The following is a 23,614-nucleotide window of genomic DNA, read 5'->3' as shown; positions in this document are numbered from 1 at the left end:
ACAATCAGTCTTTTGCTGGAATAATAAACGGGAGTCTAGTGGAAGTTTAAGGGTTAAGAAAATGTTCTTCTAGCCTACATTCTCAATGATCTAGGAACTGTTATGCTAGAATACATGCTAGTCTTTGAGATGCCACTAGAAACTACTTATTCTTATTTGGAACTAGCAGCACTTCCCATGGCACCCAGGGAAATCCGCTTCAAGTCCTGCGTGAACATGCAGGTTTCCCTCGCATTCTTACCAGCGAGGCAGCCCGCCCAAATCTGGAAATCCGGCAAACGTCGCAACCTGACCTGCCCTTCCAGCGGGGGGCTCGTCCTTCCGCCGCTCCCTTTCTCCCTATTGCGTGTCAGCCTCTTTTAGCACTTGGCTCAAAGGCAGGAGCCCGTCTGGTGCCTCATGCCAGCCAATAGGCGCTCGAGATACTCAGGTTTTCGGCCAACCGACGACGCTATTATTTCCATGTCCGAGTGTCAGTGTTTCATCGCCTTCAGTTGCTTCAGGAGGGTTGCAGCCGTGGCGGTTTCTACTGCTGCTTTAACTTGCCTTTGGCTGCTTGTCGTGGCCGAGGCCGGAGCCCTCTGGAGTCACTGAAGATGAGTTTCCCCGCATCTCTGCGCGCGTCCTGCTGTGGCCGTCCGAGTCCATTCATCTAGCGACTGGTGAGGCTGGGGAAGCTCCGGCAAATGAGGGGTGGGTGGGTGAGTGCAGCGGGGCACGAGGGAGCACAGTGCAAGGCATCGGAAAGTAAGAGGGAGGGAGAGAGGAGATTTTTTTTTTTAAATTAAATGTTATTTTTTAATATTTGGTAGGGCTCTTGCGCCTTTATAAGCAGGCAGATATCCAACAAGTGCAGACCTTCTCAGCGGGTTGCTGAGTGTTCAAGCTCTCTAGCTGTCCCCTTTTCTGTAGATCGAGTTGCAGATGAAATGCTCATTGCTATGCCGTGAAAAGCTTCACCCGTGCCGACCTCTGCAAATCAGTCTTTTCTTAAATGGGCAGGAGTAGGGTTAGGTTGCATGTGTTCTTCCAAGCATGGGTAGATGTCTTCGCAGCGAAGCTGCTCTTGATGAATTTGTGCTTGACGTGGAGTTGTTGTCACATGGTTAGTAAGGGGGTGGGGAAAGGAGGCGGCAATATGAAGGAAAGAGAAGAGGGTAATCTCAGAGCTAGCAAAATGTATTCATTTATACCCAGCTTTTCTCCCTGATGGGGACCCAAAGTGACTTATATCATTCTCCTGGCTCTCATCATTTGGAGAGCCAGTTTGGTGTAGTGCTTAAGTGTGCCTGGGAGAACCAGGTTTGATAACCCCATTCTTCCACTTGCACCTGCTGGCATGGCCTTGAAAGGGCAACTGCTGTGAGAGCCCTCTCCAGCCCCCCTCACCACACAGGGTGTCTGTTGTGGGGGAGGAAGGTAAAGGAGATTGTGAGCCACTCTGAGACTCTTTGGAGTGGAGGGAGGGATATAAATCCAATATCTTCTTCTTCCTCACCTTCATTTTATTTTCACAATGGTCTTGTGAGGTAGGTTAGGCTGAGAGTGTGACTAGCCCAAGGTCACCAGTGAGCTTCCATTGCACCAGTGGGGATTTGAACCTGGGTTTCCCAGGTACTAGTCTGACATCCTTACTACTAAACCACATTTGGTCTCCCCATGCTAATGTTTTAAATATAACACTAAGATACGGAGAGTTGATAGGTGGGGTAGAGAAGCCTAGTAATAGGAGCCCTATATGCAGTTGTAGAGTCCCGGAGAACAGGAAAATTGTGTACATACTCCAAGTGGAGTGAATGGAAGGCAGATGGAGTACATTTGCTAAGTGCTTACAGACTTAAACTAGCAAAAGACCTAAAACTCGCTGGATTGGTTTGGTGGGCCTTGTAACTCATCATCATAATCATACAAGTTATTTTCCCCCAGGATCTGCCTCCCCAACCTAGAAGCAAAATCTCTTTGTACTGTATTATTGCATAGTTTCAAGGCCAATTTGATAAGGTCCTATTTACAGGATGGCTTATTGCAAGATGACAGTATTGAATAAATACCATGCTTTGATTGTGTACAGTGTCTAGGTCAGGAGGAGCCCTCAACTTTGTTTACCTTCATTCTTGAAAAACTGATTGTTTAGCAGGATGGTTATCTCTAGTGACTGGAAGGACTGAACCACTTTGGTATGCAAGAGGTTTTGTTTGAGAATGATCTTTATGCAGGTCATGGACAGCATTTCAGTCTTAAATATGTAAATGCACCTGGCACACATATTTGTTGTTCAGTTGCACAGTCGAGTCGCACACATATTAGGCCCCATAAATCCAGTAATGATTCTGAGGTGACCTCATTTTGAGAGGGTGCTTCTGGTTGTTACAGTTAAGAGTGTTCTAGAACTTAATAGATTATGTTTGATGGATGTTTCAAAATTAAGCACTTTATCACTCCCTAGTGGAATGGGCCATTCACTTCTTTAGGGTCTCTTGGTTTTCACATTTTATTGTGTTCCTAATAGGTCAGCTAATTGATCATACCACAGGGGAAGTTTGACAAGACTTGCAAGGGGTGTCCGATTCCCCCCCCCATCCCCTTGTTTGTTCTTTCTCTTCCCTGAAAGCCCTCCAAGCCTCTCTTCCTCTCCTGTTTTCTTCTCACCTCTCAGCCAGCCAGCCTACTTTTATCTGTCCCCTCTTCAGCTTTCCCTTTCTCCTTGGCAACCCCTGCCTGGGAAAACTATGGCCCAGTTGCATGGTACCAGCTACTGGGTCAGGCCCAATTGTGTAGAGAGAACTTACGAGAACTTTTTCCTGTGTATCCCTTTCTCCACATTGTTTCCTTTTCCTTCATCCTAGCAAACCTCATATCCTCACATTTTAATTTTTCCCATCCACCAACCAATCTGCTTTATATCTGTTCCTGTCTTCAGCTATATTACTTAATTGCTTCTTTTTTTACCCTGACTTTCTGTACAGTGGGAACCCAAAGCAGCTTGCATCACTCACCTCATCTCCATTTTATCCTCGCTACAACTCTGAGTTAAGTTAGGCTGACACTGTATAACTGGCTCAAGGTCACCTCTGTAGCATAGTGGTGATTTGAACCTAGTTTTCCCAGATCCTAGTCTAACACTACCCGGGCTTTAATGGGGTGGCTGCTGTTGAATAGTAGCAAGCAGCTGGATCTGGGTGAATTATGCAAGTTAGGTCGTTACAAGTTACTCAGTGGTTGCTGCCAACCTGCTTTTATCCCACCTGCCTTCTGTCAGCCTTGGAAAGGACCCTCTCCCTCACACTCCTTTTCCTGAGAGAAACCAAGGCTTGAAGGCTGCAATATTGTTGTGATTGTCTAGCAATAGCCACTAAGATCCATTTGCTTCTTTAAGCTGCAGGTGCTGCTTCTGTTATGAACTCAATATGTGTATGCATGTGTATAGGAAGCGAGAATATTTTTTTTCCTGCAAAACTGGGGATTTTCAGGTCTGTAGAATGATCTTTCTTGTGTGTTCATGGCTCCAATCTTTGGATTTGAATATCCACAGATTTGGCCATGTTGAGAATGAGATATATCGATGATAGAGGCCTAAGAGTCTGGCATCTTAATGTTTGTCTAATTGTACTTAAGAATATGTAAAAGGCTGTTTAAAAACTAGAATAGTCCTTAGCCAATAGCCAGCTTTTTATGGAGCACATGTAAATTATGCTAGCTGCATACAGATAAAAATATGTGAATTACCAGGCATCTTCCAGCTCAAAGTTGATTTCTGGAATGGCTTATTATAAATTACATCGGAGTGGGGTTGGGGTAGGGGATAAGTCTGAGACGAGCTATTTAAAGTATTGAATTCTAGTCTACAATAGTTGGTCCTTTTTGTCCTTTGTTTTTGTTCCCAGTTCCCTTGTTTTGTCCGCTTGTACTAATATTTAGTAAATTTAAACATATGCATTGTTTCTGTGTACAGTAGTAAATATTTTTTCTTTCTGCCAAGTAATGGAGGTTTAGATGAGAGGGCAAGTCCTGAGAAATTGGCATATATGAGGCTACAAGTCTTTATTGTGCATTAAGCAAAGGCTGGGTGAAACCTTTTTATTAGGATCAACAAAAATATCACAGAACTGCAAGCTTTTGAGCTCTCCAGAAATGGATACTCAATATTTTATTTATTTATTTTATGATTTGTATCCCGCCCTTCCCACAAAGATGGCTCAGGGCGGCTCACAACAGACAATAAAACAAAATTTGAATTAACATTTACATATATAAGCAGTTAAAATAGTCAATACATTTAAACCTTAAAACCTTAAAACATCAAATCTTATAACAGTATAATTAGCAAGAGTCTAGTAAGCTACATTTGTTTCCCATCTCAGTTAGGTGTAAGCTAGCCGGAAGAGGGTTGTCTTACAGGCCCTGCGGAACTGAATAAGGTCCCGCAGGGCCCTCACCTCCTCCGGCAGCTGGTTCCACCATGTAGGGGCCATAACAGAAAAGGCCCTGTCTCTAGTTGATTTAAGGCGGACTTCTTTTGGCCCAGGGATAGCGAGAAGGTTTTGAGTTCCCGACCTCAGTACTCTCTGGGGAACGTGTGGGGAGAGACGGTCCTTCAGGTAGGCAGGTCCCAGGCCATATAGGGCTTTAAAGGTAATAACCAGCACCTTGTACCGGACTCGGTTTGTTATTGGGAGCCAGTGCAGAGCCCGAAGACCCGGCCGAATGTGCCCCCATCTTGGGAGGCCCAATAACAGCCGGGCCGTGGCATTCTGCACCAGCTGCGATTTCCGAGTTCGGCACAGGGGCAGCCCCATGTAGAGGGCATTGCAGTAGTCCAACCTCGAGGTGACCGTAGCATGGATCACTGTTGCTAGGTCGTCGCGATCCAGGAAGGGAGCCAACTGCCTTGCCCTCCCAAGATGAAAAAACGCGGACTTGGCAGTGGCTGCTATCTGAGCCTCCATCTTTAGGGAAGGCTCCAATAGTACCCCCAGGCTCTTGACCCTATCCACCGCCATCAGCGGCGCACCGTCAAAAGAAAAAAAAAAGTCTTCTGCTTTCTGTCCCCCCCCCCCCCCTCCCAAGCATCTTCCTCCTATCCTGTTTTACAAAACACTAGTAGAGTTTTCAGAATGCTAACCTGTGATGTTTGAGAACTAAAGAGAATGTTAGTTTTGGAAATCTGATTTAGTTTTTAGTACATTTAGCTTTTTTTAAAAATCCAAATTACCTCCCCCTTCCCCCTAACTAGAAGCGTAGGCATGCTTATATAACTGAATAGGGATTATGCTTCAATTACCAAAGGTTACTAGTTTGAGTTGGAGGACTCTAAAAGTTGTGTTGGAGAAAAGGTAGGAAATGAGAGGTTGTCTGGGTGATACGGCATGTTTTCAGACTATACACTGAACTGAGACACCAGTTTGAATGTTAGCAACAGCATAGACTAGGGTTGCCAGGCTGACTCAAGAAATATCTGGGGACTTTGGGGTTGGAGCCAGGAGCAAGGGTGTGACAAACATGGCTGAACTCTGAAGGGAGTTCTTGCCATCACATTTAAAGGGTTAGTACACCTTTTAAATGCCTTCCCTCTATTTGGAAATAATGAAAAATAGGGGGACCTTTTGGGGGGGCTCATAGAATTGGACCCCCTTGTCCAATCTGTTTGAAACTTGGGGGGTGTTTTGAGGAGAGGCACCAGATGCTATGCCAAAAATTTGGTGCCTCTACTTCAAAAAAGCAGCCCCCCCCCCACTTTCTGATGACCCGAAGTGGGAGGAGGACCTCCAAACCACTTGAGGACTGACAACCCTAGCATAGACACAAGTTGCATCCTTGGAAGTGTTTTGTCAAGCAAGATAGCTGGATAGGGGTTTGGGGTTTTTTGCAGTTCTGTAGGATTGATGTAAGCCACTCATCTTTCAGCAGAAGATCTTTCAACAAAGATTGCCTTTGTTAGTGTTGCATTCTATGTATTAGCTGCACCACGGTCACTTGGTGTCATGTAAACCTTGGAGGAGGTAGACTTCCGTCCATAAGTCCTAGCCGTAAGTTGTTCTGAGGAAGGGAGCTGCTGTGTTATGTTCTTGCTAGGCTGCTGCAGAGTTCAGCCATGTTATTTTAATATGGTTCACATGTTGCATTGTAAGCTAATGCACTTCTAATTCATATAGCAGCTGTCACAATGGGATCCTGCAGTAGGCTGCAGCATATGCACTGATTCAAGCTATTTGGTATCTTTTTTCCTGCAGCTCAAAGGGTGTGTGTGTGTGTGTGTGTGTTAAATATAGGGTGTCCCTAAGTGCCTCCCATGTCCCTGTTCAGTACTTCTTCAGAGCATGAATAATTTAAATGGTATAAATATGGAAGGCTGAACAGAGTTATGAGAAACTCCCACAGAGCAATGATTTCCTGAAATCCCCCCTCTCTAGTCATCGGCTTCTGCAAAGGAGTTGGAGAAGTTTGGAAAACGCAGCTTTGATGAGCCCACTGGGACTCCTGCATAGGAGCTATTCCTGTGTTTTGTAGGATCAAGTCTGTAGTTCACTAGGAGAAAAACAGTGCAGTATGTTTGAAAGTCCTAGGATAGAATGATGCATAGTTTGTGTTTTTAATAGCAAAGCAGTTGTTTGTAATATATCAGTATTACAGCCACTTACCCATTGTGTGATCACAGACCAGAAGGCACACATCTCACTCGAAATATTTTTTCAGAAGCAAATGGGTAGTCAGTGTGATTAGAGAGAATTTGAGCCAAAGGACTTTTTGATTAATGTTTAGCTTAAGCTTTATGTATGTGGGGTTTGTGCAAGCAGCACCATATTTAAACCAGTAGTTGCCTATGCTTCCATAGCCGCTCTGGCTTGAATAGCAACAGCATGAAAACCAAGTTGTCACATTTCTGATTTTTGGTTATATGCTTTGTATTTCATTTAAATTATATATTAATGTGTCATAGGACACAAAAAGCCCTAGAACAGGGGTGGCCATTTAACATATATTGTGTGGCTCTTGAAGCCCGCACTGGCCCATTGACTGGCTTGGAGAAGGCTTTTGTCTCTTTCAATCACTTCTCCAAGCCTGCCGGTGGATTGGAAAATTCATTTAAAGTTAAAGTTGCCTTCTTTCCACTTCTCCCTCCACCATCTGTCTTCCTCCCTCCCTCCCCTCTCTCATTCATTCTTTCATTCATTCATTCTTTCATTCATTCATGTCTTACAGCTCTCAAACATCTGACATTTATTCTGTGTGGCTCTTACATTAGCAAATTTGGCCACCCCAGCCCTAGAAGGTATTCAGACCTTCTGTAAACTATCCACATGTTGAGTTTTCCTTTCCTTTCATTGCTAAAACTTGGCTTGCTGTTCACAAAAATAATGTTAACTTTGTGGCCAGAGTTTGCAGACTTTAAAAATACTGTAGATAATGGTTTTGTAATAAACATGGTTATCTAGACAGCGTAAAGTTTATGCGAGTGATCATGTTTTCTGAACATGTTAATATAATTTATTATTAATAATTGTTCCCCCTCTTCTTCTTCTGCAGGTCTCTCTTGCAATTATGGAGATCTAAAAGATCTAGATAGTGCGGAGGGGGAAGTCCCCCTCCCCCTCCTTCATTTGCCTTCTGGATTCTCTCCTCCCCCCTTTCCTTGGGACAATAATACAACTTTTTGTAGATAAAGCAATGAAGACTTGAAATATAAATTTATATTGTTGAAAATTATTTATTTTTTTAAGAGCCAAGCCTTAAGAGCACAATGATTCCCATGGCAGCTGTCTGAAACCGAATTACATACCTGAAAGTCATGGATTTCTTTTGAACCATTAGCAAAAGAAGAGCACCCTGGTGTACGTAAGGCTTTCTCTTTTAGAGGTAGTTGTGTAGGAAATGAATAAGATGAATTCCTTGATGCCTGACTGCACACTGAAGTGTCGATCATTGCAGCATGCTTTTGATGTTGTTTCTGTGGTGACACGAGGAAGCGAAGGTCAGATCAAGGCCTTCCTCACTTCTCACTGCTACAATGCAGCAACTTGCAGGGATGTCTTTGGCCGAAATGTGCTCCATCTTGCCTCCTCCTGTGGTAAGAAAGGAGTGCTGGAATGGCTGGCAGAAACAAATGGAGTGGATTTGTTGGCAAAAGACGAGGAATCGGGATGGACAGCTTTGCATCGAGGCATCTTCTATGGCCATATCGATTGTGCATGGTCGCTAATGAAGGTCAGTGTGACCCAGGTTAATAGTGATTGAAGGCCCTTATTGTACCTAAAGACCTGAGAAACTAACCAGTGCACCCAAGATAAACTAAAGACAAGTGCATTACACAAACTTTAAAATATATTTATTGAGGTTGATTAAAGGAAAGCCTCAGTAGACTTTTTCTTCTGGAAAATGTTGTCTCTATTCAAAATCATTTATTCCCCATTTAACCTAAACACGATGGGGAGTGGGACCAGTTAAAGAGACCTAATTTTAGGGTTTTTGCTGTGTTTTTCCATTGAAATAACTTGGGATGGAGAACATCCCCATGTGTGGGCATTGCATGAAAAGTTTTAATACATACAGAATTATCAGTGTTTGAATGGAATTAAACACACACAAATAGTGATTTAAAAACCTTTGAGTTACTGTCAATGTATAGCCCAGTTAGCCTTATATCACAAGACTAATGGTTCCTGTCTTCAGCATTTTTACCATTAACATTTCACTCTCAATTCATAACAGCCATGAAGTGTGACATGTTTGGAGAATTCTCAGTATTAAAAATATTGAGCTTCTTTCCCAGTGGTAGTGCTTCCGTAATATATCAGTTCACAGGATGTAACGTGGCATCAGCTAGAAATTTGCAAATTTGTCCCTCCATTAAATCATTAAACCTACCTGTTTAACCTGTACAGTCTAATTCAAATAGGTTTTTAAAATGCTTTGTAGCATCATTTCCATGTTAAATGAAGGATATATTTTAATTTTAAATAAATGTTCTTTCATTATGTAACTAAGTGTCTGACTTCTAAAATGAGATTAGGAATGACCAGATTCAGCATTGTGAGAACACCTGTTTGTGTTCTTTATAAACATGGACTGTCAACATCTGATGCTGTTTCCTCTTCTCTTCTCCCCTCCTGCCCTGAGTGCAGCATGGTGTGAGCTTATACATACAGGATAAGGAAGGCTTATCTGCTTTGGATCTTGTAATGAAGGATAGACCAGCCTATGTTACTTTCAAGAATACTGGTATGTCATATATATGGGTTATTATTCTTGCACATATACATTAGAGCAGCACTACACTAGTGTTTGGAAAATGCATATTTTGAAACTGCTATGTGATCAATGTGCTGATCTTTTGGAATGTATGAATCTTATTAAATTGCAGGTGCTGGGTTATATTCAGCACACTCTTATGTATAAAGTTGCAGATCCAGAAAGACTAATACTTGCAGTCAGCTGATTGAATGGCCAGTATGTTCTGCCACTGCTATGTGTCTACTTTCAATCCAGGACTTTCATCTGGTTTTATTCATTTGCTCTTTCCAAGTGGAAACTAGACAGATAGCAAGGTAGGGTGGGGAAAGCTGCTCGGACAGAGGAGACTTTTCTTCCATTGGGCAATAGTTCATGGTGCAAAGAAACCTGGGAACATTGCCAAGCACAACAGAATTGTCTATGAAGGCAGCCCCTAAACAGAATTGAGTAGGGGTTTTTTTCTCTGTTGGGAGGTTAGTAACAGCTGGCTAGCTGACCAAGTATAGTTTCGTAGCCTCCAGTTCCATACTTATTTCTTTGTTAGTGAGGAGATGTGAATCTAGTTACAGTCCTGGTGACTAACTTAGCGCAGGGGTCACCAACCTTTTTGGAGCCTGTGGACACTTCTGGAATTTTAAGAGGGGAAGGGGAGAGTCAGCCAGCCCAAAATGATTACAGGACTTGTTCCAGTTGAAATGGTGTCACCATCGTTGTTTTTGTTTTTGAGGGGGGTGGGATGTACTTTAACTATATTCAGTGAGTTAGCTCTGCAGCCTGTTGGTGTTGAAGGCTTTGAAAGGATATCTTAATTTTATTTTGCAAATGTTTTGATACATAGCCCTGAACTGGTAATAAACTGATGTGCTTTAATCATCTAGGATGTAGCTTTGTGGGATTTTATGGGGTTTTCAGATAAAACCAGAAATGGTAGTAAAATAATGCATCTCATGTACGTGTGTAGAAAATGATACATATGGAATTAATAATTTTATGTTAGATCCTACAGATGTCTACACTTGGGGAAACAATATAAATTTTACTTTGGGGCACAGTAGCCAGCAGAGTAAACATCATCCTGAATTGGTGGATTACTTTCCTAGGAATGGTATTTATATCAAACAGGTAATTAATTTCATATAAACAGATTTTAGACTCTTTTTTTTGTGTTCAGATAAACTGACAACATGTTCTTTCTGCTATTTGTACTTGAATATACTGTTCCTATACAGAATGCATATTAATTGTGTCAGACTAAGAGTTGGCTTCTTCAGTCTTCTGTAGTTAACATTTAAACTAGGGGTGTCAAACTCATTTGTTACGAGGCCTGGCTCTGACATAAGTGAGATTTTGTGGGGCCAGGCCATGCAGTGCCAGGTAGCAGAGATATAAACTTTATAAAGGACACAGACAAACACAGTTAAAGATTTTTTAAACTTAAAATACAAACATGCTTAAAACTTTTGCAATATTTTGTTTAAAATGGAAAGGTGGGATACAGTGGGATTTGGCAATTAAATTTTTTAAATAAAACATTAAGAAAAAACACAAGGACCACAGCAGAAACGAAAAATATAAAATGCTCTGAGTCCAGGAAAACATGAAATGACTGGGCATTGCAGGCTTCTTCCCCACTCCCACGCCCACGTTTATTCAGATTGGCAGTGGCTCTCCAGTGTAATATCCTCCTTTGACTGTGGGTTCCCAGGTCAGAGTACTCACTAGGCACCAGTTCTCAGGTCCATTCAATAGAGACAAGCTGGCTCAAAGCATCAGCCCTTTATTTGCAAGGACACAATTCCAGGAAGCAACAGCTTCAGCAGGCTGTAGGAATGCTGGAAAGTGAAACTGAGCTCCACTGCATTGAAACACATTGTAGCATAAAGTTGCAAGGAAAACGTGGAATGGATTTTCCATTAATGTTCTTAATGGAAAATCCGTTCTGTATTTTCTTTGTAGCTTTGCAAGCCCACAAGAGCTTCCTTCTGCAGCCAGTGAAGACAAGGCGGAAGGAGCTGGGAACTTTGACAACTTAGGAGCTTCAAAGGGTAAGGACAGGAGGGGGGAGGAAAGAAAGCTGCAGGCCTGGGTGGGCCAGTTCTGATTCGTGTGCCAGATATTTGACATCCCTGATTTAAACAATATGATACGGAGTTCTAGTGGTGGACTGTAGCTAGCAGGTGTTAGATGTCCTCTAATTGCACTCCTACGGAATTCTGTGTTCAGTATAATTTTTCCCTTGGAAAATATGAATGATGTGTGTATGTAAAGTGCTGTCAAATCATAACTGATATATGATGACCCCATTGGGTTTTCAAGGCAAGGGATTAACAGAGGTGGTTAGTCATTGCCTCTCTCTGCAGAACAACCTTGGTCTGCCATTCAGACCAACCCTGCTTAACTTTTGAGATCTGAGGAGAAAAGGTAGCCTGGGTCATCCAGTTCTGGGTGTGAATGATGGAATGATCATAAAATGCAGTTACCTTTTAAAAAGCAGGTTTTCCCCCTAATCATTTTAGGTTTATTTTTTCAGTGATGAAGAGATGTAAAAGCAGTGACATATGGTTAATGTTAATTGGATTTTGAGTATCTTATTCATATTCAACAAATATATTTTTGTGCAGTGTTGTACAAACAGATATCGCTTAAAGATAAATGCCATTTTTCTTTCAGGTGGTGCTCTGTGAATTTCACTCTGTGTTCCTGTCACAGAAAGGACATGTGTATACCTGTGGACATGGTCAAGGAGGTCGCTTGGGCCATGGTGATGAACAGACTTGCTTGGTATTGTACAGTTCATGTCTTACAGTAATCATTGATTATCTGCTGTTGTCAGTGAAGCTTGTTATAGGAATGCATTGGTCTTCAGCACACTGTTAGAAGCAGGAAACTTTGTGAACTTTTTTCTTTTGAACTGATAAAAGCTTTCTTATCCATGGAGATCTTGGCATGTGCATATTCATTGAAACAATGTGCAGCTCTGAAAGTACCATCTCCTTTTGTATGCCTTCTTTCTTTATGTTCTTTATTTCATCTTGTAATGCTGAGAGAGTAATACCCAAACCTTTGGCTGAGGATACCTTTGGTTCTGAGGGTTATGTAGTACAGTATGAATGATAGTTGTAGAGCTTATCCATTGAGTTTAGTACCCTTGTATCCACTTTCAAATCCACTGGCTGTCAAAAATACTCTTAGTTACTGTGTTGCTACCACCTCTTGCCCTCAAAAAAGTGGTGGTGGTGGAAAGTGCTGTCAAGTCACAGCTGACTTACAGTAACCCTATAGTGTTTTCAAGGCAGGAGACATTTAGAGGTGGTTTGCTGTTGCTTACTGAGATCTGATGAAATCTGGCTGGCTTGGTCCCTCCAGGTGAGGGTGAAGAAGAGTACATAAGAGAAGCCATGTTGGATTAAGCCAATAGCCCATCCAGTCCAACACTCCATCATACAGTAGCTAAAAAACCAGGTGCCATCAAGAGATCCAGTGAGGCCAAGACACTAGAAGCCCTCCCACCAAGAATACAGGGCATCACTTGCTCCTTGTGGCTGATAGCCAATGATGGACCTCTGCTCCATATGTTTATCCAGTCCCCTCTTGAAGCTGTCTATGCTTGTAGCTGCTACCAGGCCCAGCACGTGGGAGTAAGCCAAGTAGGCGGCTGCCTCGGGCGCCACTTGGCCCAGGGATGCCATGAGGCGCCCTCTCTTCCTGAGCCTGCTGCCGTCCCCTCCCTGCGCCTGCCTGCTGCCATTTGCCTCCCAGCGCCCTCCCCATGCTCACAGCCATTCCCTCCCTGCGCTCGCCCCTGCGCCAGCAGCCGTCCCCTCCCTGCGCCCGCCCCTGTGCCTGCTACCTTTTGCCTCCCTGCACCCGCCCCCGTGCCTGCTACTTTTCGCCTCCCTGCACTCGCCCCCCATGCCAGCAGCCATCCCCTCCCTGCTTCCTTCTCCCTGCCTCCGTGCCCGCTACCTTTCGCCTCCCTGTGCCCGCTGCCGTCCCGTGCCCTCCCGCCTGCACGCACCACTGGCTCTGTTGAGTCTGGGACAGGAGAGTCCCAATGACGTCTTTGCATGCGTGAAAATAACACTGGGGGGGTAGCAGATGAGAGGCCATCGGCCTAGGGGCACAGGCACCCCTAGCCCCGGGCCTGGTTGCTACCGCCTCCTGTGGCAGTGAATTACATGTTTAATCTGGGTGAAGAAGTACTTCTTTTTATCTGTTCTAACCTGACTGATCAGCAATTTCATTTAGTGCCCATGAGTTCCTGTGTTGTGAGAGAGGGAGAAAAGTACTTCTTTCTCTACCTTCTCTATCCCATGCAAATCTTGTAAAACCTCTTGTAAAACCTCTATCTTGTAAAACCTCTATCGTGCCACCCCTCAGATGTTTCTCCAGGTTAAAGAGCCCCAAGTGCAAAGGACTTCCTGCTACAAAAAAAAGCCCTGCTTCCTAATAATTCCAAAGAAAGTATATGCCAGATTATTTAATGTGGTAGTTTTGGTGGGCATTCATTGGCAGTGATTAGTCTAGTGAAAATTTAAAATGCAGATTTAACATTTTTATTAAGCATGCATGTAAAATAAACATTCAAATGTAACTCTCAGTCTATTTGGTGCAGAAGAAAGCTTTTTGTCTTGAAAGCTTTTGTTTTAAAACTGTAGTCTTTTTGCATGATGTATTTGAACAGATGGGAATTTATGGTTTTATGGCTTTATATTATGCTAATAGATGTTATGACAAAGCACAAGTGACAAACTACAGTAGGTTTTATTGCAAACCAGGAGATGAATTAAAGCTGGCTTTTCTGGCTTTCTTTTGCATAGTGTTTTCATTCTCATTTGTGAAATGAATAAGAAGCTGGACTTCAGATCAGTGGAAGTTACTAAAAAAAGATAAGAGAACAGGGCTTCCTTCCTTGTCAAGTGAATATATTCTCAAGGATTCATAAATGCAGTAGCTCATATTTATGTCTCTCATTTTGTTGTGTGTGTTTATGGAGTCTGCCCTATTCCAAAGAAAGAGGCAGGTAGATCTTAACCTTACACTGGTCTTTGGGAATATTCAGAAACAAGTAGCTGCGGTGGTATTATTTCTTGAGTCAGGACCATCAGGGTCGGTAGCAAACAGTATATTTTGGAAAAAATGCTGAAAGCCAAAAATGTACTGTTAAGGTGTCTGTAAACCATTGTTCAGAAGCTAGAATTGTAATGCAATGGAGATGGGTATGTGTGAGTGTGTGTGTGAGAGAGATACAATACCATTTTATTTAAAAGTTTTTGTTTAGTTTGGACTACAGTGTCATACTGACATGCAAGTATGCCAAGTGCAATATTTTCCATGACTGATCTCTTCTAGATCCCTAGACAGGTGGAAAGCCTGATGGTTCATCAGTGTTCTCAAGTGGCAGCAGCTAAAGATCATACAGTTGTATTAACGGAAGATGGATGTGTATACACCTTTGGCCTGAATACCTTTCATCAGCTGGGTATTCTTCCTCCTCCTCCTAACTGCAGTGTTCCTAGACAGGTAAAAGCATTCTTTTGTAAATGGGATAGTTTCTGGCATGCCTGTAAATTGCATGTATGAGCAGCCGCATGCATCCCATTGCTGCATTATCTTTAATAGAAAAAAAATATTTCAAATTCCTTAAAAGAAGTAAGGCATCTGGTATATTTGCAGTTTTTCTGGTCTTGTTCATAACCTTACTTTCGGCAAGCTTAAGAAGATTGTAAATTTTGGACATTGTTCAGGACCATTGCCTAGCACTTTGAATCAGTAAGTAAAGAACTTTTTTTTTTTTTTTATAAAGAGCTGGTTAGCTGAGCACTGGTAATGTTTCTGGTGGGATTGTAAGCAACCAATGATTTTACTCCAAAACAAAATTGGAAATTCCAGAGTCCTGAGACAACTGGAAAAAAATTGAATCATGCAACAAATATTTACAGGGAAGAACTCATGATACTTATTTTTTTTTATTTTTGCTCTGAATGTTTGAAGTTGAGAAGAGGACTTAATAACTGGGCTATGTGGTAAACATCTTTAGGATGTGGTGGACTATAATTCCAAGGTTTGGCCCACAAGACTTCAGAGCACATAGATCCAGCTTCTAAAACAGCACAGTGTCTTAATTCTGATTCCTCTACATTTCAGTGTTAAATGAGCAAGGTAGTCCATGGGGTGGGTGGGTAGTCCATGGAAACTGCAGATCCTTCTTCCTTACATGGCCCTCTTTCCTTGTGTGAGTGCAAGTGCCTTCTGTTTTGAATTGCCAAGATAAAACATTTAGTAGTTTTCATTACTGCTTTTTGATACTGGTAATAGCAGCAGCAGCCTGGCAAATACGTGGTTGTAAAAGCAGTCTAAAAGCTGGTTATAGAGAATAGAACAGTTGAAGCCACTTAAACGTTGGGAAACCATCTAGAACTGTAAAGCATGATAGCTTTAACTGAGCATTAATTTCCAGAGTACCACCATATATCCTGGTTCATTAAATGGATTACAGTAATGGTCCTTCGTTGTATGTAGTTCTTGTACTTACTTGTTTTCTCTGATTTGGACTCAAAGATCTATGAGCAGAGGTCCAAAACTTTTCTACCTCCCTGGTTTTTGCAAGCTTTTGGCATCACCCAGGAGTTGGGAGACTCCCAGACACAAGAATGGATGTCTGTGTGTGGTGTGGGTGGGTAGTCCATGGAAACTGCTTTCCTTGTGTGAGTGGAAGTGCCTTCTGTTTTGAATCCAACTTTAACTTTTTGAATGAGATTAAAATATTTTGATGCACATCTCTGCTCCTAACAATATGCATGTATCTGGAACATTCTAGTGTGGTACATGATGTCTGATATTCCTTATTGATTCTGCATTCAGGTTCAAGCAAAAAATCTCAAAGGAAGAATGGTGACTGGAGTAGCCGCAGGCAGGTTCCACACAGTGCTATGGACGAAAGAAGCAGTGTATACAATGGGACTGAATGGCGGACAGCTAGGTGAGGAAGAAAGCTTTAAATAAACATGAAGCACTTTTTTAGAGCAAAATCTTCTTTGATATTTCCATTCCTTTTAGGAGCAGGTTAATGTGTTTACCATCGTACCAATAAGGAGCAGCAACAGTAGGGGGAAAAGGCTTACTTGTGCTACTGAAGTCTCATATAAGAAGACACTGGTTAGGAGTCTGCTCTGTTTAGCTCTTTGTGCTTCTCTATAACATCATCCTTATTCTGACTCTTTTTCTTCCCTTGGTCTGTATGCCTTCTGTTCAAGTAGTTTAAACATTTTTCGCAGATGGGGGAAGTTCAGCTTTACAAAGAATCTTCTTTGGACTGAGACACAGTTCTAAGTAACCATTCTTGGGACTGGAGTGTAAGTGGTTTTGTGTATTTTGGCGGTGTGGGGAAGATGGTGGAGTTACACTGCCAGTTGGAGGAAACTGCTGATTGAGGTAGACCAATAGTTTGATTTGCTGTAAAACAGTTTCATATGTTTTAACTTTATGGATAGCATCTTATCTATACGGGTATGAATGTGGCAAACCCCTCCCCAAACAGAGACTTCTTGCACTCAAATGCTAAATAGTTCTGGATGTGATCTGAAAAAGTTGACATTAAGACTGCTGTTTTATATTGTAGGATACTTGCTCGATCCTAATGGAGAAAAGTGTGTATGTTCTCCTCGCCAAGTCTCTGCTCTGTATCATAAAGACATTACTATGTCCTTTGTTACTGCAAGTGATGGTGCCACAGTTTGTATTACTGAAAGAGGAGATATCTATTTGCTTGCTGACTATCAATGCAAGAAGTTGGCTTCCAAGTGAGTGCCTTTTCTTTAGAAATCTATATACTTTGGATTTCTTTTTAATCAAACTGTTTTGTATAACCACACTTTCTGCTTGAACAGATCCGTATTAGTATAATCCCAGTAGGAAACCTCCTGGACTATTAGGAGAAATAATGCACATTCATTATATAAAGTAGTATAAAATTTCGCAAGAGCTGAAAGTATGACATTAGCTCTGAAGTACTCTGGCATGCAGAATTTTTCTGGTTCTTTATGCTTCGTTTTTCTAGGAGCATAACAAGATGGGTAGCACTCAGTGAATATAAGCCAAGGTTACAAGAATCTGCCTTGTGTGAAAATGAATGTACTGGATACTTGAGTGTGCCCTGAGTTTATCTTCGGGGCAAACTTTTAGTAATGAGAACATGCTAGCAACTCCTGCAGAAATTTCTCTGCTGGCTTATTGCCAAATTTAATGTAAATAATAATTTAGAATACTTCAATTTTGGAACCCCCTCAGTCACTATCATAGAATATTTTAATTTTCATAATATTTAGCATTTCTCTAAAGCTTTAGAGTATCCATAGTGAATATAAGAAGAGCCCTGCTGGTTCAGACCAATGTTCCACTGAATCTAGCATCTTGTCTCACACAGTGGCCAACCAGTTCCTTGGAGGGCCAACAACAGGGCATAGAAACTGAGACTTTCCTGTGATGTTGCCTTCTAGCTCTGGGATTCAGACATTTAGTGCCCCTGAATGTGGAGGTTCCCCTCAGTCACCATGTTGCTACAGATAGACCTATCCTCCACAAACCTATCTAGTCCCCCTTTAAAGCTGTTTATTCCTGTGGCTATCACTACATCCTCTGGCAGTGACTCCCACAGTTCAATCACTTTCTGTGTAAATAAGTATTTCCTTATGTCTGTCCTGAATCTACTGCCTGTCAACTTCATTGGATGACCTCAAGTGTAGTATTTTGGGAGAGGGAAAAAAAATTCTATTTGTCAACTCTTACAGTCCTATGCGTAATTTTATAATCTATCATATCTCCTTTAGTTATTTCTGGTAATGCTTCAAATACATTACCCCAGTAATTCTGCCAACTCCCTGAACATCTTATTGTTACCCTCATTTTGTGTTCAGAAAACTCTGGATGAGGGTGTAAGGACTTGCTGAATGTGACCATCGTAAACTTGCTGAATGTGACCATCGTCGCAGAAGAAGACTAGAACTTTGGTTCACTTCTCAATCATGTAGGAATGGCAGTCACTAGCATCATTTGAATGAAGGAGATTTACCTTTTTGTATTGTTCATTTAATCTATCTTCTTTGCAGGCCTTTGATGGTCACCAGTCATGTGGAAACATTGAATGCTAGCCTTACTACTTCTCTCTTTCAACAGTTGCATTGCTTCTTGGATTATACTATTTTGCAGGGCTTTTTTGGTAGAAAAAAAGCCCAGCAGGAACTCATTTGCATATTAGACCACACCCCATGATTCCTAGCCAGCCGGAACTGCTTTCTTGTGTGTTCCTGCTCAAAAAAAGCCCTGATGTTTTGCAATTCAAAATATGGTTCTTCTTTAAAGTGTAAAAATAGCTTTATTTTGTATTGCATTCAGAATTTGTATGCCGTATACAAACTGGTATATTTTACATATTGGCTGTAGGCATGGAACAGAAGACTTGTGAGGAGCACTGGGTGTCTCATACTGTACTGGGGGAGCTCCATGTTTATCCCTTTACTTAACTGTTTCAGGTTGTCATGATTCCTGCTCCAGGTCAGGGTTATGGCTCTGTCGGCTAAACTGTTTTAAACAGGTGCTTATTTTACGGTAGAGGAAAGTGCTGTCAAGTCACAGCTGACTTATGGCTACCCCATCCGGTTTTCAGGGCAATAGACATATTGCAACCCTGGTATCTCCCATCCAAATACTAGTCAGGGCTGACCATGCTCAGCTTTCAAGTTGTGACGAGAGCAGGCTAGTCTGAGCTACCCAGGTCAGGGCTGCTTATTTTATTTCAGGGCTGCTTATGTAATTTGAGAAAATTTTATTGCGTACTCTTTTCTTTTTCATGTTTCTTTGGTGGCTTGATCTTTATGCTTCTGGTGTGTGTGCTTGGTGTGTGTGCTTGCCAAACTTAACTTAATGTTTCATTGTTCAGGCAACTAAACTTAAAAAAAGTTCTTGTTAGTGGAGGTTATTTGGAATACCGAGTCAATCCTCAACATCTTAAGGAAAATGAAGGTCACAGGATCTGTATTCTTGCCCTGGATGAAGCTGGAAGAGTGAGTTTCCTGTGATACATATGTACTTTTGTTGTGACATTAGTCATTAAAAACAAAGGCATTTGCTTGTAGTGATGTATTATACAATTTTTAGAGCGATGTATTATACAGAATTACAGGAGCCATGTTTTATGTGCATATGTAGAAGTCAAACATGTGCCTGCAAGAAAAGCATATCTCCTAGTATATTTATTGAGTCAAGAATAAAACAAGATAAAAATGCAGAGCACAAATATAAAATACAAATACATCTGAGAACTGAGACTAGTTATGACTCCCTCACTGCATGTGCATACAGATGTTTGATGTACATTTGCCGCTGAATAGTATCTGCTGATATCTATGAGCAAGTGGTGCAACTAATATATAGAGGTGTGGAAAGAATATTAATTAGTCTTTCTGGAAAAGTACAAGTGGCATAACCTGAGTACAGTAATTCTTGCAGGAGCGTCTTCTTCAGAAATGGGTGAAGCACACCTTTAGATATTGAGCTGAAAAACTGGCTAGTGGCTCAGATTGTTATCCTTAGTTCATGGTCCTCCCATTCCTCAACTTACTTGTGGTTAATATGGTGCTGCAGGATTCCTTCTGCAACTACTAGGCATCCTAGAGGCTGCATTTCAAAGGACACACCTGGTGCTTTGGATGTTGCCAGAACTGCATGACTGGTACTAGAAGGTAAGGATAGGAATAGAGAGGGATGCTGTATATCTGCATGCAGTCTGTTGCAAGACCAACAAGAGCAGCCAGATGTGTGAGGATGGGCATACATTCTGAGCCATTGAAGAACTTAGAGCAGTAATGCTCACTGTCCTTCTAAGATGAGCACAAGGAGACATGCAAGCTTGCATTCCAAGGCACAGAATGTACTCTTTGTTGTCTTACCTTCAGTACTGCAGTCTAATTCCATTCCAACCAGGACTTTTTCTTTGGGTGTGCCACTTCCCGCAATGAAATCTGGTTGAAGCCTGTGCATACACTCAGTGTCATGTTTCACTGTCTGTGGAACGGAGTTGCCCTGTCATGGCATCAGGCCCTACTCCTTTGGCATGACAAGTTATCCACGCTTAAAATAGAGTTGCGTAGGAGACTACCCAAAACACCCTCCTAATATTCTGTTGAAAGCTTATAAAAAGGCTGATGGCTATAGTGGCGGCAAAACGGCCATCCTATTGCAACCATTTTTCTTTTAAGCAAAACAAACAGATATTTTGACTTCCCTATTATATTAGCCTAATGAAACCTTTAACTTTAAAAAATAATGGTACCATTCACTTCAATTGGAGTGGAAGTGTACCTTCACTGTTCAAAGGCTTCCTGAAGAGCAGACTTATAGAAATGAGAAAATGCAATTAGTGTGGCTATTTAAAAGGCTGTTACGTGTCAGTCCTGAAATAGCTGCCCAAGTCTATTTGTTAAATGCCTTATTCAAACTTTAGGAGGATATTGAAACATAAAAAATCATTACAGCTCCTTGGCTACTTAGTTTAACTCGCAGTCCTTATTTCTTTAATTCCTGACAAGTATTAATTTTGTTTCCTTTTAAATACAAAAAAATTGGTGAAATCTACAACAAGGAAAGGACAATTCAGGCAAGTAATTAGGGGAATCAGGAGAGGAGGTCTTCTAGGACAAAGTCATAAATAAACAGCAGTTTACTAGACACACTGTCAAAATAAGAATAAAACAATACAGCTCAAAATACTAGAATAAGAGAGGAAACTGATGTGTTGGAAAAAACTTGGGCTCGTAAACCTCCTTACATATTTGATTTCTATTTTATGTTTCTCCCCAACATCTGGGTAATTGCATTAATATTCTAGGTGTTTTGCTGGAAATCTGCCAACAGCCCTATGAAGCAGTTCCGATGGGTCTATGGCCGCCAAGTCTGCATATCTGATATTTCCTTAAATAAGAATGACTTGATGTTTGTTACGCAAGAGGGTGAAGCTTTCAGAGGAAAATGGCTGGACGGGAACAAAAATTCAGAAAAGAAAGGTTCGTTTATTGGTCTCTTAATATGCTAACTTTGGTAGAAATGCACTATTTCAGGGAGAGAACATACCCCACCATTTCTGATTCAGTCTGTGTTAATGTGGAAGCAAATTCAGAATCACCCCTCGTGCCTTAGTTCGGAAAAAAAGGACATAGTGTGTGTTTGTGTGATGCAAGAATTCCCAAGTAAATTCAATTTCCTGACTTAACATGTTCAGTTCCACAAGGCAAATATAGTATTTACCAGGTTCAGCTGTTTCACTTCTTTTTCGTGGCAGTTTTGGATAACTGCTGATTATGGAGTGTATTGCAAGCATTTGCACTTTTTTGTGATGCAGTCAAAATATTGTATAGTACTGAACTAGGAGTTTCTGAATGGATAGGTTTTAGAACCTTTTAGCATGCCAGTTCTTGATTTTTTAAATGGTTCAGAAAGTCATAGGCACTTGCTCTTGTTTCCTTTGGTTTTCTTATATTAGCAGTAGTAAAAAATAACTAGCTGGTGCCACCTAGTGTCTTGCAAGTCATATGCTAGCTTACATAAAATGGACAGGGAAAAGTTGTTGTTTAAAAGTTGAACTGGTGGCCCACAAAAGATTGTGAGGAAGGAAGAAATAATATTTGGGAAGGTACACATGTGCCAAAAGCTTTGTCCTTCAAGATTTGATAAATTCTCAGGTGCTTGAGTAGATCAATTTTCCCATCTCCCTCTGTTGTGTCTTTTACTAGACTTTTAGCCATCTATTGCTCCTGTGTCAGGCTCAGCAGATTCTTTTCTTTTTGGTTAACTGACAATTGCACACCTGAGAAATGATAATGTTATTGGAAAAAATCCACTGATTTGGAATACTGGACTACAGAAAAAAATTCTATATGTAGTAAGGGTGATCAGATACATCCTTAATATAAAATCACCTCAAGCACCTTCTTTCAGTTTAAGCTGAAATACTATATTAATTTCTCTATTTAGATCAGCTGAAGTAGGCCCTTGACTACTATACTATTGAAGCAGTGTAGGTCTACATTGTAATTAATTTAAATGCTTCATTTTTAACAGAGATTGTGTCAAATCTTCAGAATTCCTCAAATGATATGTCCATTAACGATACAAACAGTGTGTGTGAACGAATACGGCTTGAGAAGCTTGCTTTTGTTCATAGAGCTGTCAGTATTACCACAGATCCAAATGGATGCAACTTTGCTGTTTTGCAGTCAGATCCTAAAACAAGGTATATTTCCAACTGTTGATGGGAATAACTTATTTGAAGGTCTGGAAGAGAACAGTGCTTGAATGCACAGAATTGTTCCTGTTGACCTGTTAGTTCTGGCACATCACTGCAGCTCTTCCTTTGTTTAAATGTAGCAGCAACTGAGGAAAACATTCATAGCTTAATAAGGTTGATCAGGGCTGCATGGTTAGAAAACCATAGGTGATACACTGCTATGAAACCAGAGCTAACAGTTTGTAGCAGGGGTGGCCAAACTGTGGCTTGGGAGCCACATGTGGCTCTTTCACACACATTGTGTGGCTCTCCAAGCCCCACTGGCTGACTTGGAGAAAACATTTCTCTCTTTAAATCACTTCTCCTCGCCAAGCCACAGTTTGGAGTTTGGAGAATGCATTTAAAGTGGCTTTCTTCCCACCTCTCCTCACCATCTATTTTCCTTCCTTCCTTCCTTCCTTCCTTCCTTCCTTCCTTCCTTCCTTCCTTCCTTCCTTCCTTCCTTCCTTCCTTCCTTCCTTCCTTCCTTCCTTCCTTCCTTCCCTCCTTCCTTCCCTCCTTCCCTCCTTCCTTCCCTCCTTCCTTCCCTCCTTCCTTCCCTCCTTCCTTCCCTCCTTCCCTCCTTCCTTCCCTCCCTCCCTCCCTCCCTCCTCTCAAACATCTGATGTTCATGTCTTATGGCTCTCAAGCATCTGATCTTTATTCTATGTAGCTCTTACATTGAGCAAGTTTGCCCACTCCTGGTCTGTAGAATAAAGAAATATTGCTAGTAGTGTTTAAAACATAAAAGGCCTGAAGCCAGATTTTGTTTACTTATTTATTGAAGCATTTATATCCTGCTTTTCGTCTTGGTCCAAGGCAGTTTACAGTAATAATTAAAACATCCCCAGCTAAAACCAGAGATTAAAATAACAAACCCCAAATCCCTCCCCCCTTTAAAAGGTGTCCACTGTTCAAACCCACTCAAATGCCCCGGCAAATAGGTAGGCCTTGCAGTGCCTCCTGAAGCTTTCTTAGGAGGGGGCCCCCTCACTTCTGAAGGGTGTTCATGCTACAGAGCCGCGATGGAAAAGGTCTGAGCCCTGGTCAATGCCAGATGAGTGTGGT

The 23,614-nt window shown here is 41.6% G+C and overlaps 1 protein-coding gene across 2 annotated transcripts in view; it reads left to right on the top strand.

The window, feature by feature from the left end:
• Positions 1-406: 406 nt before the first annotated feature.
• The window catches only part of IBTK (inhibitor of Bruton tyrosine kinase), a 59,089-nt gene continuing 35,881 nt past the window's right edge, over positions 407-23,614 (top strand). For both annotated transcript variants that reach the window (XM_060236493.1, XM_060236486.1), the window contains exons 1-11: positions 407-662; positions 7,525-8,202; positions 9,120-9,216; positions 10,226-10,350; positions 11,899-12,009; positions 14,581-14,751; positions 16,093-16,210; positions 16,850-17,030; positions 19,166-19,289; positions 21,113-21,287; positions 22,342-22,513. In XM_060236493.1, the coding sequence (XP_060092476.1) occupies positions 7,870-8,202; positions 9,120-9,216; positions 10,226-10,350; positions 11,899-12,009; positions 14,581-14,751; positions 16,093-16,210; positions 16,850-17,030; positions 19,166-19,289; positions 21,113-21,287; positions 22,342-22,513 (1,607 nt within the window). In that variant the 5' untranslated portion in view covers positions 407-662; positions 7,525-7,869. The remainder of the gene's footprint in view (positions 663-7,524; positions 8,203-9,119; positions 9,217-10,225; positions 10,351-11,898; positions 12,010-14,580; positions 14,752-16,092; positions 16,211-16,849; positions 17,031-19,165; positions 19,290-21,112; positions 21,288-22,341; positions 22,514-23,614) is intronic.

This window comes from Heteronotia binoei, chromosome 1, assembly GCF_032191835.1.
Source record: "Heteronotia binoei isolate CCM8104 ecotype False Entrance Well chromosome 1, APGP_CSIRO_Hbin_v1, whole genome shotgun sequence".
Taxonomy (NCBI): domain Eukaryota; kingdom Metazoa; phylum Chordata; class Lepidosauria; order Squamata; family Gekkonidae; genus Heteronotia; species Heteronotia binoei.
The sequence above is the reverse complement of the archived record's forward strand: the minus strand, read 5'-3'. Positions and strand labels throughout refer to the sequence as shown.